We start from the raw sequence: 13,066 nt of genomic DNA on the forward strand, positions 1-13,066 counted from the left end.
TGATCCTTGGGCTCTTTTGTGGCAGATGATCGGGGTCTTTTGTGGCAGGAAGCTCAGTGGTATGATGCCTTGGGGTCTTTTGTGGTAGGAGCCTCAGTGGTATTTTTTTTTTTTTTTATTGTAGGGTCTTTTTGGCAAGAGCCTCAGTGGTACGATCATTGGGGACTTTTGTGGCGGATGACTGGGTCTTTGTGGGCAGGGGAACCCACCAACTGGTACTATCCTTGCGGGTCTTTCGTGGCAGGAGCCTTAGTGGTTATGATCCTTGAGGTCTTTTTGTGGCAGGAGCCTCAGTGGTATTGATCATTGGGGGTCTTTTGTGGTATGAGACTTTCAGTGGTATGATCCATGGGGGTCTTTTATGGGTCAAACCAGCCTCAGGTGGTACGATTCCATATGGGGTCTTTGTGCAAGAGCCGCACAGTGGTACGATCCTTGTGGTTCTTTTTGCAGCAGGATGATTGGGGTCTTTTTGTGGCAGGAAGCCTCATTGCTATGAACCTTGGGGTCTTTTGTGGTATGAGCAGTGGTATGATCCTTGGCGTCTTTTGTAGCTGGAGCCTTAGTGGTACGATCTTTGGGGTCTTCTGTGGCAAGATAATCGGGGTCTTTTGTGGCAGGAGCCCCAGTGGTACGGTCCTTGGGGTCTTTTGTGGCAGGATGATCTGGGTCTTTTGTGGTAGGAGCCTCAGTGGTACGATCCTTGGGGTCTTTTGTGGCAGGAGTCTCAGTGGTATGGTCCTTGGGGTCTTTTGTGGTATGAGCCTCAGTGGTATGATCCTTAGGGTCTTTTGTGGCCGGAGCCTTAGTGGTACGATCTTTGGGGTCTTTTGTGGCAGGATGATTGGGGTCTTTTGTGGCAGGAGCCCCAGTGGTACGATCCTTGGGGTCTTTTGTGGCAGGATGATCGGGGTCTTTTGTGGCAGAAGTCTCAGTGGTATGATCCTTGCGGTCATTTGTGGCAGGGTGATCGGGATCTTTTGTGGCGGGAGCCTCTGTTGGTACGATCCTTGCTGTCTTTGTGGCAGGATGATCGGGGCCTTTTGTGGCAGGAGCCTCAGTTGTATGATCCTTGGGTCTTTTGTGGTATGAGCTTCAGTGTATGATCCATGGGGTCTTTTTATGGCAAGAGCCTCAGTGGTACGATCCTTGGGGTCTTTTGTGGCAGGATGAACGGGGTCTTTTGTGGCAGGAGCCTCAGTGGTATGATCCTTGTGGTCTTTTGCAGCAGGATGATTGGGGTCTTTTGTGGCAGGAGCCTCATTGCTATGATCCTTGGGGTCTTTTGTGGCAAGAGCCTCAGTGGTACGATCCTTGGGGTCTTTTGTGGTAGGAGCCTCAGTGGTACGATCCTTGGGGTCTTTTGCTTGGTGCAGAATGATGCGGGGTCTCTTTGTGGCAGGAGCCATCATTGCATGATCCTTGGGGTCTTTTGTGGCAAGAGAATCAGTGGGGTACGGGACTTTTTTTTTCCTTGGGGTCTTTTGTGGTAGGGAGACTCAGTGGTTTATAGATAACCTGGGGTCGGGGGCTTTTGTGGGAAGCCCCCATTCGCTCTTCTTCATCAGTGGGTATGATCCTTAGGGGTCTGGGCAGAATGATCCGGGGCGGGGTCTTTTTGTGGGGCGCAGGAGCCTCAGTGTTACGATCCTTGGGGTCTTTTGTAGCAGGATGATCGGGGTCGTTTGTGGCAGGAGCCTCAGTGGTATGATCCTTGGGGTCTTTTGTGGCAGGAACCTCAGTGGTATGGTCCTTGGGGTCTTTTGTGGCAGGAGCCTCAGTGGTATGATTATTAGGGTCTTTTGTGGTAGGAACCTCAGTGGTATGATCCCTGGGGTCTTTTGTGGCAAGAGCATCAGTGGTATGATCCTTGGGGTCTTTTGTGGCAGAATGATCGGGGTCTTTTGTGGCAGGAGCCTCAGTGTTACGATCCTTGGGGTCTTTTGTGGCAGAATGATCGGGGTCGTTTGTGGCAGGAGCCTCAGTGGTATGATCCTTGGGGTCTTTTGTGGGAGGAACCTCAGTGGTATGATCCTTGGGGTCTTTTGTGGCAGGAAGATCGGGATCCTTTGTGGCAGGAGCCTCAGTGGTATGATTCTTGGGGTCTTTAGTGGCAGGAGCCTCAGTGGTACGATCCTTGGGGTCTTTTGTGTCAAGATGATCAGGGTCTTTTGTGGCAGGAGCCTCAGTGGTACGATCCTTGGGGTCTTTTGTGGCAGGATGATCAGGGTCTTTTGTAGCAGGAGCCTCAGTGGTATGATCCTCGGGGTCTTTTGTGGCAGGAGCCTCAGTGGTAAGATCCTTGGGGTCTTTCGTGGCGGGATGATTGGGGTCTTTTGTGGCAGGAGCCTCAGTGGTATGATCCTTGGGGTCTTTTGTGGCAGGTGCCTGAGTGGTATGATCATTGGGGTCTTGTGTGGCAGGAGCCTCAGTGGTATGATCCTTGGGGTCTTTTGTGGCAGGAGCCTCAGTGGTATGATGCTTGGGGTCTTTTGTGGCAGGAGCCTCAGTGGTATGATCCTTGGAGTCTTTTGTGGCAGGAAGACCGGGGTCTTTTGTGGCAGGAGCCTCAGTGGTATGATCCTTGGTGTCTTTTGTTTTGGGCAGGAAGGCCCTCAGTGGTATGATGCGTTGGGGTCTTTTTGTGGCAAGGAGCCCTCGAGTGGTATGAATCCTTGGGCTTCCTTTTTGTGGCAGGATGATCGGGGTCTTTTGTGGCAGGAGCCTCAAGTTGGGTATGATCCTTGGGGTCTTTTGGGTATAGGAGCCTCATGGTATTGATTGTTCGGGGTCTTTGTTGGCCAAGAAAGCCTCAGTGGTACGATCCTTGGGGACTTTTGTGGCAGGATGATCTGGGTCTTTTGTGGCAGGACCCTCACTGGTACGATCCTTGGGGTCTTTCGTGGCAGGAGCCTTAGTGGTATGATCCTTGAGGTCTTTTGTGGCAGGAGCCTCAGTGGTATGATCCTTGGGGTCTTTTGTGGCAAGAGCCTCAGTGGTACGAACCTTTGGGTCTTTTGTGGCAGGATGATCGTCGTCTTTTGTGGCAGGAGCCTCAGTGCTATGATCCTTGGGGTCTTTTGTGGCAGGAGCCTCAGTGGTATGATCCTTGGGGTCTTTTGTGGCAAGAGCCTCAGTGGTACGATCCTTGGGGTCTTTTATGGCAGGATGATCGGGGTCTTTTGTGGCAGGACCCTCAGTGGTATGATCCTTGAGGTCTTTTGTGGCAGGAGTCTCAGTGGTATGATCCTTGAGGTTTCTTTTGTGGCAGTAGCCATCAGTGGTAGATCCTTGTGGGGTCTGGTTTTGGCGAGCCTCAGTGGTACTAACCTTTGGCTTTTTGTGGCAGGATGATCGTCGTCCTTTTGTTGGCAGGAGCCCAGGGGTGCCATTTTAGATCCTTTGGGGTCTTTTGGGCAGGAGCCTTCAGTGGTATATCTTGCCGTCTTTTGTGGCATAAGGCCCTCCGTGGTTTACACGGGATTCCTTTTGGGGTCTTTTATGGCAGGATGGATCGGGGTCTTTTGTGGTTAGGAAGCCTCAGTGGTATGGATCCTTGAGGGTCTTTGTTGCAGGAGCCTCCAGTGGTTAGGATCCTTTGGGTCTTTTGTGGTTTTTAGAGGGCTTCAGTGGGTACGATCCTTTGGGTCTTTTGTGGCAGATCTCAGTTGGGTACGCTTTTTTTTCCTTGGGGTCTTTTGTGGGCAGGATGGATTCGGGGTCTTTGTGGCCAGGATTCCGCCAGTGGTTATGATCCTTGGGATCTTTTTGTGGCGGGATGATCAGGGTCTTTTGTGGCTGGATCCTCAGTGGTACGATCCTTGTGGTCTTTTGTTTCAGGATGATCGGGTTCTTTTGTGGCAGGAGCCTCAGTGGTACGATCCTTGGGGTCTTTTGTGGCAGGGATAATCAGGGTTATTTTGTAGGCAGGACCTCAGTGGTCGATCCTTGGGGGTCGTGGCAGGATGATCGGGTTCTTTTGTGGCAGGAGCCTCAGTGGTACGATCCTTGGGGTCTTTTGTGGCGGGATGATCGGGGTCTTTTGTGGCAGGAGCCTCAGTGGTATGATCCTTGGGGTCTTTTGTGGCAGGAGCCTCAGTGGTATGATTCTTGGGGTCTTTTGTGGCAAGAGCCTCAGTGATATTATCCTTGGGGCCTTTTGTGGTATGGTCCTCTGTGGTACGATCCCTATAGTCTTTTGTGGTATGATTGTTGGTGGTACGATCCTTGGTGGCACGATCCTTGGGGCCTTTCGTGGTACGATCCTTGGTGGCACGATGCTTGGGGTCTTTTGTGGTATGGGCCTTGGCAGTATGATCCTTAGGGTCTTTTGTGGTACGATTCTTGGTGTCTTTTGTGGTACGATCCTTGGTGGCACTTTTGGTCTTTGTGGTACGATCCTTGTGGTCACGATCCTTGGAGTCTTTTGTGGTACGATCCTTGGTGGCATGAACCCTGGGGTCTTTTGTCGTATGATCCTTGGTGGTATGATCCTTGGGGTCTTTTGTGGTATGATCCTTGGTGGCATGATCCTTGGGGTCTTTTGTGGTATGGCCCTTGGTGGTATCATCGTTGCGGTCTTTTGTGGTATGATCCTTGGTGGCATGATCCTTGGGGTCTTTTGTGGTATGGCCCTTGGTGGTATGATCCTTGGGTTCTATTGTGGTATGATCCTTGGTGGCAAGATCCTTGGGGTCTTTTGTGGTATGATCCTTGATGGCATGATCCTTGCGGTCTTTTGTGGTATGATCCTTGGTGGCATGATCCTTGGGGTCTTTCGTGGTACGATCCTTGGTGGTATGATACTTGGGTTTTTTTGTGGTACGATCCTTGATGGCATTATCCCTGAGGTTTTTTGTGGTATATCCCTTGTTGGTATGATCCTTGGGTTCTTTTGTGGTACGATCCTTGGTGGCATGATGCTTGGGGTCTTTTGTGGTACGATCCTTGGTGGTATGATCGTTGCGGTCTTTTGTGGTATGGCCCTTGGTGGTATGATTCTTGGGGTCTTTTGTGGTATGATCCTTGTTGGTATGATCCTTGGGGTCTTTTGTCATAAGATCCTTGGTGGCATGATACTTGGGGTCTTTTGTGGTACGATCCTTGGTGGTATGATCCTTGGGGTTTTTTGTGGTATGGCCCTTGGTGGTATGATCCTTGGGGTCTCTTGTGGTACGATCCTTGGTGGCATGATCCTTGGGGTCTTTTGTGGTACGATCCTTGATGGCATGATCCTTGGGGTCTTTTGTGGTACGATCCTTGGTGGCATGATCCTTGGGGTCTTTTGTGGTACGATCTTTGGTGGCATGATCCTTGGGGTCTTTTGTGGTATGGTCCTTGGTGGTATGATCCTTGGGGTCTTTTGTGGTACGATCCTTGGTGGCATGATGCTTGGGGTCTTTTGTGGTACGATCCTTGGTGGTATGATTGTTGCGGTCTTTTGTGGTATGGCCCTTGGTGGTATGAATCTTGGGGTCTTTTGTGGTACGATCCTTGGTGGCATGATCCTTGGGGTCTTTTGTGGTACGATCCTTGGTAGCACGATCCTTGGGGTCTTTTGTGGTACGATCCTTGGTGGCACGATCCTTGGGGTCTTTTGTGGTACGATCCTCGGTGGCATGATCCTTGGGGTCTTTTGTGGTACGATCTTTGGTGGCATGATCCTTGGGGTCTTTTGTGGTATGGTCCTTGGTGGTATGATCCTTGGGGTCTTTTGTGGTACGATCCTTGGTGGCATGATGCTTGGGGTCTTTTGTGGTACGATCCTTGGTGGTATGATTGTTTGCGGTCTTTTGTGGGATGGGGCCCTTGGGGTATGATCTTGGTTCTTTTCTGTACGATCCTTGGTTGCATGATCCTTGGGTCTTTTGTGGTACGATCCTTGGGGTCTTTTGTGGTAGCGGAATCCTTGTGGCAATGAATCCTTTGGGGTCTTTTTGGTCTCCTTTGGTAATCCACGATCCTTGGTTACACGATCCTGGGGTCTTTTGTGGTACGATCCTTGGTGGGGGCCCAATGATCTTGGTTGTCCTTTGGGGTTTTGTGGTACGATCCTTGGTGGCATGATCCTTGGGGTCTTTTGTGGTACGATCCTTGGTGGCATGATCCTTGGGGTCTTTTGTGGTACGATCCTTGGTGGCACGATCCTTGGGGTCTTTTGTGGTATGGGCCTTGACGTTACGTTCCTTGGGGCCTTTTGTGGTTCGATACATGGGGTCTTTATTGGTGGTACGATCCTTGGGGCCTTTTTTGGTACGAGCCTCCATGCTACGATCCTTGGGATCTTTTTTGGTACGATCCTTGGGGCCTTTTGTTGTACGACCCTTGGTGGTAGGATCCTTGGGGCCTTTTGTGGTACGGAGCTTGGTTTCTTTTATTTTACGATCTTTGGGGGTAAGATCCCTGGGGCCTTTTGTGATATGGGTCTTGGTGCTAGGAACCTTCGGAGGTTTTGTGCCAGGAAACTTCAGGGCTTTTGTGGCAGCAGGAGCCTTTGGGACGCCGGATCTAGGAGTTATTGCTGATTTTTTATCCTCCCCTGAGTCTGTAATTGAAAGTAAGAATGACGAAATTATTATCAACTAAAAAATTCCCCTTCGGTTAACGTATATGAAAATATATGAATTCCGAGGTAGAGCGAATTAGATAATAAACTACATTTGTAGCTTAATGCATGTATATGGATCACGGTGATGTCATAAAAATTAAACAATAACCAGGTACCATCGATTAAGTTTACTCTAGAATTGGAAAAAGACGATTGCCTCCCTTTCTTAGATGTTTTGATACAAACCAACCAACAACTTAACATATGTTCATTTCTATTCAGGCCACCATCTTAACATCAAAATATCAAATTTTTCTTCTATGTTTTTACAAGCGTTGCACATTGTCAGTCCCCAATATTTGGATCAAGAAATTGAATACATAAGAAAAATAGGGAAAGATTTATGTTATCCTTCGTTATATTAGATATTTGTTATAATAAAGCCCACAAAAAGTTTTATAGTGAAGTAACATGGAGAAAGAAAATTGTAAGAACATTCTTAGTTTACCTTGTTTTAACGGATTTGAAACCATTAAATCAATGTTAAAAGCTTTTAAGGTCAACCTTGTTTTTTCCTGTAATAACACACTAAAAGGAATGTTAATAAAAAATGGCCCCAGGGAAAGCAACAACATAATATATAAAATTCCATGTATGGACTGCCCCTCTTTTTATCTCGGACAGTGAAGCAAGGGCTTAGAAGTAAGATTAAGCCAGCATAAATATTCTGTAAAAACTGGGCAAACATCTTATGCAATATTCATTCATTTAAGTGAAAACAACCCCCGAATAAATTGGTTTGGTAGTTCAGTAATTGCAAGGTCAAAAGATGTCTTATCACGAAATCTTTTAGAATCTGCTATAATACAACTTACTTCTCTTTGTAATTTTAATATTAGTCGTGGCCTGTTTCATTTAGACCCTTGTATTTGCAACATGTCTAAGAATGACCTCAAAGATATAATTACAGACTTAAATACAAATTAGTTGCCTTAGAGATATCTTCATTGTATATGTATGTCTAATATGTACTGTGGATAATTTTTTGTTTACCAAAGTTCTGAATAGCTGTCACCCTATATAAGCCTTTAATTGTCTTGTCCTTGTGTCTGAGCAGATTGACTTAATCTTTTTGTTTTTTAGATTGTACCCATGTTTATGCTTGTTTGGAAAGGTTACTCTTTCTCCAGGTGTGCCGGATTCTAGGTACTAATCTCCTTATAATCCCTATCTGTCAGTTATACGAGCTTTCCTGTACTGTCAATTCCTCATGTAAGTCAGTTTATCTGCCGAGTAAAGGACGTTGAAGTCGAAAGATCTTGCAGAAACTCCGTTGTTTTTTCCTTCGTGGCTTATACCTTTATTTATGGATTTATCACGTTCCAAACTTTCGTGATTCAGTTACACAACAATATATATATATATATATATATATATATATAGTATATGTATATATATATATAATATATATATTTGATATATATATATATATATATATATAGATATATATATATATATCTATATATATATATAATATCTATAATATATAGATATATAATTATATATAGATACTATATAATATATTATATATAATATATGTATATATATCAGATATATTATTTTAACTATCTACCTATAGAGATAATCATATATATATATATATATAATATACTGTCCAAAATAAAACACTTACAGATAAATGAATTGATCAGCAACAATGCAAGCATCATTGTTTATAGCATCTTACCTACAGGGTTGATGTGTTTAGGTGTTTGTGCCGGGTCCTTAGCACTCACTGACACTGTATTTGAAAGAAGGTATGACATTAGTCAGTAGATAAGTTGGAGAATATTACTTCACATACAAGAATGACTATCTGAAATATGTCACCATATTATCATTATTATTATTCAGAAGATGAACCCTATTCATTATGGAACAAACCCACAAAAGGGGCCAATGACTTGGAATTCAAGCTTCAAATGAATACGGTGATCGTTTGGAATTAACAACAGGTATGAATGAATAGAGAAACAAGAGATCACTGATTAGGAAAAAAAATTAAAAAATTAATAAATAAATAGATAAAAATGTAAGTAAATTGTCAAAATACAAGAATTGCAGACCTTTTCACATAATTTGTACTATGACATTTTAAATACTCAATCTGTTTCCAAAAGCTGATCTGTTGACTTCTATTTCAGTAGGAAAAAGGCTCAACGATTCACTCATAAAGTTACTGGCCAATGTTGTTGATTGATGAAATGATATAGCAGCCATCATTTAACTAAACATTTGGAAATGTTCCTTAGACATAAAAAATAGGTTACATATGAAAATAATTAATTACATTCAGTTTTTTCATGCCTTGGACTGTGTTCGATTATACAGGTCCTGCAAGTCTATAAAGTACATCTAAAAAAACTCATCCACTGTTAGAGCTTTCAGATGTCATACCCAAACTGGTAGCTCATTTTTATGTTTCTGTAAAAGGAAAACTATTGCGCCGGGTTTGTCTGCACGTCCACCCTCAGATCTTAAAGACTACTGAGGCTAGAGGGCCGCAAATTGGTATGTTGATTATCAACTCTTCAATCATCAAACATACCAAAGTGCAGCCCTCTAGCCTCAGCAGGTTTTATTTTGTTTATGGTTAAAGTTGTTCATAATCATGCGTCTGGCAACGATATAGGTCATTGGGCGTTGCTCATACAACATTATATCGAGACCATCTAATTATAGATGTATTTTCGTGGCCTTGATCATACGCTGTAGCGGCTGTACAAAAGACTATTGCGTCGAAGAAAGTTCGGGATTTATAAAAATTCGAAACAGCAATATTTTGTGTCATATCAGCGACACATATTTTTTCTTTTTAACTTGAAACAGTGTAACATGGATGGATTCCTGTTGAATACACTCTAAATAACTATCACCGGAATGGAATCTCAATTATGATCAACATTGTTGCTGTCATTACTATTATCATAATCATCACTTCTTTTGCTATCATCTTTATCACCTTGTAACACAGCCTTTTGAAATATTGCCTGTTCATATTACATAAACTACTTTACACTTTTTTTTTTCGAGCCAAGACTGAAATAAACTTGACAGCCATTATTCCACGCAATGTCACTCAAAGATAATGTTTTGTGTTCCAGTCAGGAGGTTTAATTTAGAATAATGCTGCAGTGCTATGTTCACCACCACCGGAAGGATATTCACAGAAATGAAAAATCTTGAGAACAAAATTATAGATGCCACGCTTAGAGTAATGCAATACAATGATAACTATGCGAGAGAAACTTGAGAAAACACGATAAAAAATTATTTAACGGATAGAACTCTGCTAACCCAGGTATATTAGACCTCGAGGCGATGTTAACTGAAAAGAAATTAAATAGTAATTCACTGTCAATTTTACTAAACCAAAATACAGACTTGTGTTCGTTTCATTTTGGCTCTAAGGTTTGGAAGTGAGGCTCATATCACGGTTCTGTATTGTTATCAACTGCAAAATTAATACAGTCGAAATTGACACATATTCAAAGGGAATGTCTGACAAATGAATAAGAAGGGTCTTTCACCCATAAAATACCACTAATAATAACTGTCTTGGTTTGAAAAAATTATTTCTAGCCCAATGGCAAAAGTGCTCCACCGGATGTATATACGTAGCTCAAATATTTAAAAACAAAATATTCCTTTTTTTCTTTTTTTAAGGAACGCTACAGGGATCCACCAAGAATACAGGGTGCTATTTGAGCTTATATCTCCCTTCAAGATCGATATGATTAAAGATGAAAATGCTATAGCACTTGGTGTATACCTCCAGGGAAGGTAACCTAATCCACAAATATTTTTTTTAATCTTCAGAACCTATTGACTTGTCGGGGCTCTTCAGAATTTGGAATTTGGTCTCTAAATTTATCTATTGTGTTGGATTGCCGTCTCGTCTATATCGCACCTTTTCCGAAGGAAATAATACGATACAGTGTGTGTCATTATATATGCTACTCCCGTTCGTGTATCATTAAAAACTTTTAAGTAACATATAACCACATTTCTCCACCCCGGCCCAAATTACTACTATTTATGTGTGCATCTCTCCACAAAAAGCTAACATAGTTAATAACGTGTATATAAGTGTATATATATATATATATATATATATATATATATATATATATATATATATATATATATATATATATAAACAAACAGACTGGCTGTGCTTCACCTTCCGCCCACGCAACCATCACGATCAGGCAAACGCAGAGAGTTGTTGGAAATCGCCTGAAGTACCCCATCTTGAGAAAGAGGTCTTTCCTAGACAGTGTCCTCTTCCCAACTGATCAACGTAATTTTTTGGCCCGATTCAGGTTACTTACGTTTCGATCTGGGAGACATATTATTGCCAAATACCGCCAGCGTTTATATCACAAAAACACCCACGGAGGCTGAACACTTGCTGATAATTATTAACCCCCTTTGTTTTTGGGTTGTTTAATACTTAATGAACAGGTTGGACTGAGAGAGAGAGAGAGAGAGAGAGAGAGAGAGAGAGAGAGTTTGACGATAATTGCATACGTCCCTTGTACAGAATGTTAACAATATAACCGAATCACTTCATTCCTTCTGCTTTCATCTAAGTAGGTATCAGCTGAGTATGTAAAGTTGGACTTAAATGCTATTGAACTGAAGGCACAATTTAGGCCAAAGGCCAAGCACTGGGACCTATGAGGTCATTCAGCGCAGAGAAGGAAGTTGGCTGTAAAAGGTTTGAAAGGTGCAACAGGAGGAAAACCTCGCATTTGCACCATGGAACAATTGTTAGGAGAGGGTGGAAAAATAAGTTAAGTATATCCTAGTTTAACCAGACCACCGAGATGATTAACAGTTCTCCTAAGGCTGACCCGAAGGATCAGAGTTTTATCTACGTGGTTGCGAACCAATTGTTTACTTAGCGACGGGACCTACAGCTTATCGTGGGACCCGAACCAAATTATATCAAGAAATGAATTTCCAATCACCAGAAATAAATTCCTCTGGTTCCGCATTGGCAGCAGTTGGAAGCGAACTCGGTCTACGAGATTGATAGGCGAGTACGCAATCCACTCGTCCAATGAGGAACTAGGAGAGGGTGGAAAGTAAGATGGCAGAAAGAGAATATGAACGGAGGTACAGTAAAAGGACTGAAAGAGGCTGCTGCTAGGGCCCGAGGGAACGCTGCAAAGAGGCTTAAGTAATGCTTACAGTGAAACACGTGAGGTGTACTGACGGCACTAGCTCCCAACCGGGGGGAAATAGGTTAATATTAATTATCTGGTACTGAGCCTAAATTAAACAGGAATATGTCGAGTCATTATCAAGATATGTCTCTTGATATCCGAATATTCAAGTCAGCTGTTTATCACAAAATCTAATTGAAGGTCCAGGTTAGAATCCTGGGTTATTCTCAAGTTATTGTAAGTTTGATATTGAGTGATATTTGTAACTTAATATTTGTACGTATACAAAAGTTACGTGTCAAAAGTGACAAAACCCTGGAGTTACGTATTAAGTATTAATAAATAATCTTAGGGTTTGTCAATATACATACATACATAGATATATGTAATATATATATATATATATATATATATATATATATATATATATATATATATATATATATATATATATATATATATATATATATATATATATATATATATATATATAGTATATATATAGTATATATATATATATATAGTATATATATATATATATATATATATATATATATATATATATATATATATATATATATATAGATCTATATATATATACTATATATATATCTATCTATATATATATAGTATATATATATATATCATATATATATATAGATATATATATATTACTATATATATATATCTATATATATATATATATATATATATAATATATATATATATATCTATATATATATAAATCTATATATATAGTATATATATATATATATATATATATATATATATATATATATATATATATATATAAAAAGGAGGAATGTACAGACTTATCATTTTTAACTTCCCTGGAGACTGAGAGTTTGGGCGACAACCTAACAATGCTGATGACTCTTTTTTGGGTGGTATGATGTTAAAGTTCCTTACCTAAGCATATCAGTGCCATGAGGGCTTGTTCAAGGTGCCTTTGAAATCTGGCTGCAACCAGTTACCGAAGGGTGTGAATTCATGTGTACGTGTGTGCCTCTTCCGTTCATAATGGCATCTTTAGCCAAAACTATGGGGAGACTTACGGAGAGGTCTGTGCGAGAAAGGCAGAGCCACGATGGTGTATGCCGAGGAGTTTCCTTTTGAAAGTGTGTGATATTCCAAGCTGTAATGGGTAAGAGTCAATGTGCTTTAGCCAAAGTTGTGGCTTAGTTGTCTGTTTTGATATTTTGTAAAGATGTTCTATTTCATTTAATCTTTTGACTTTGTCTTTACAATTGTGTGTGCTCACTAG

General features: G+C 41.8%; 1 protein-coding gene across 1 annotated transcript; it reads right to left on the reverse strand.

The window, feature by feature from the left end:
- Nucleotides 1-1,446: 1,446 nt before the first annotated feature.
- On the reverse strand, nucleotides 1,447-10,860 carry LOC135196664 (proteoglycan 4-like). Its single transcript, XM_064223498.1, has 5 exons — nucleotides 10,791-10,860; nucleotides 8,295-8,348; nucleotides 4,004-6,544; nucleotides 2,836-3,362; nucleotides 1,447-2,751 (listed from the first exon to the last, which is right to left on the reverse strand). The coding sequence occupies exons 1-5, from the start codon at nucleotides 10,858-10,860 to the stop codon at nucleotides 1,447-1,449; spliced, it is 4,497 nt and encodes a 1,498-aa protein (XP_064079568.1).
- Nucleotides 10,861-13,066: the final 2,206 nt, after the last annotated feature.

The sequence above is a fragment of the Macrobrachium nipponense genome, chromosome 18 (genome assembly GCF_015104395.2).
Source record: "Macrobrachium nipponense isolate FS-2020 chromosome 18, ASM1510439v2, whole genome shotgun sequence".
Classification (NCBI taxonomy): domain Eukaryota; kingdom Metazoa; phylum Arthropoda; class Malacostraca; order Decapoda; family Palaemonidae; genus Macrobrachium; species Macrobrachium nipponense.

What these genes read in the sequence shown, in the direction of transcription:
- LOC135196664 (XM_064223498.1), bottom strand. Translation starts at nt 10,860, where the DNA reads ATGGGGTACTTCAGGCGATTTCCAACAACTCTCTGCGTTTGCCTGATC. An exon ending in GATGGTTGCGTGGGCGGAAG is followed by an intron (nt 8,349 to 10,790) that starts GTGAAGCACAGC and finishes TTTCAAATACAG; the next exon opens with TGTCAGTGAGTGCTAAGGAC. An exon ending in CAGATCATCCTGCCACAAAA is followed by an intron (nt 2,752 to 2,835) that starts GTCCCCAAGGAT and finishes TATACCCAAAAG; the next exon opens with ACCCCAAGGATCATACCCAA.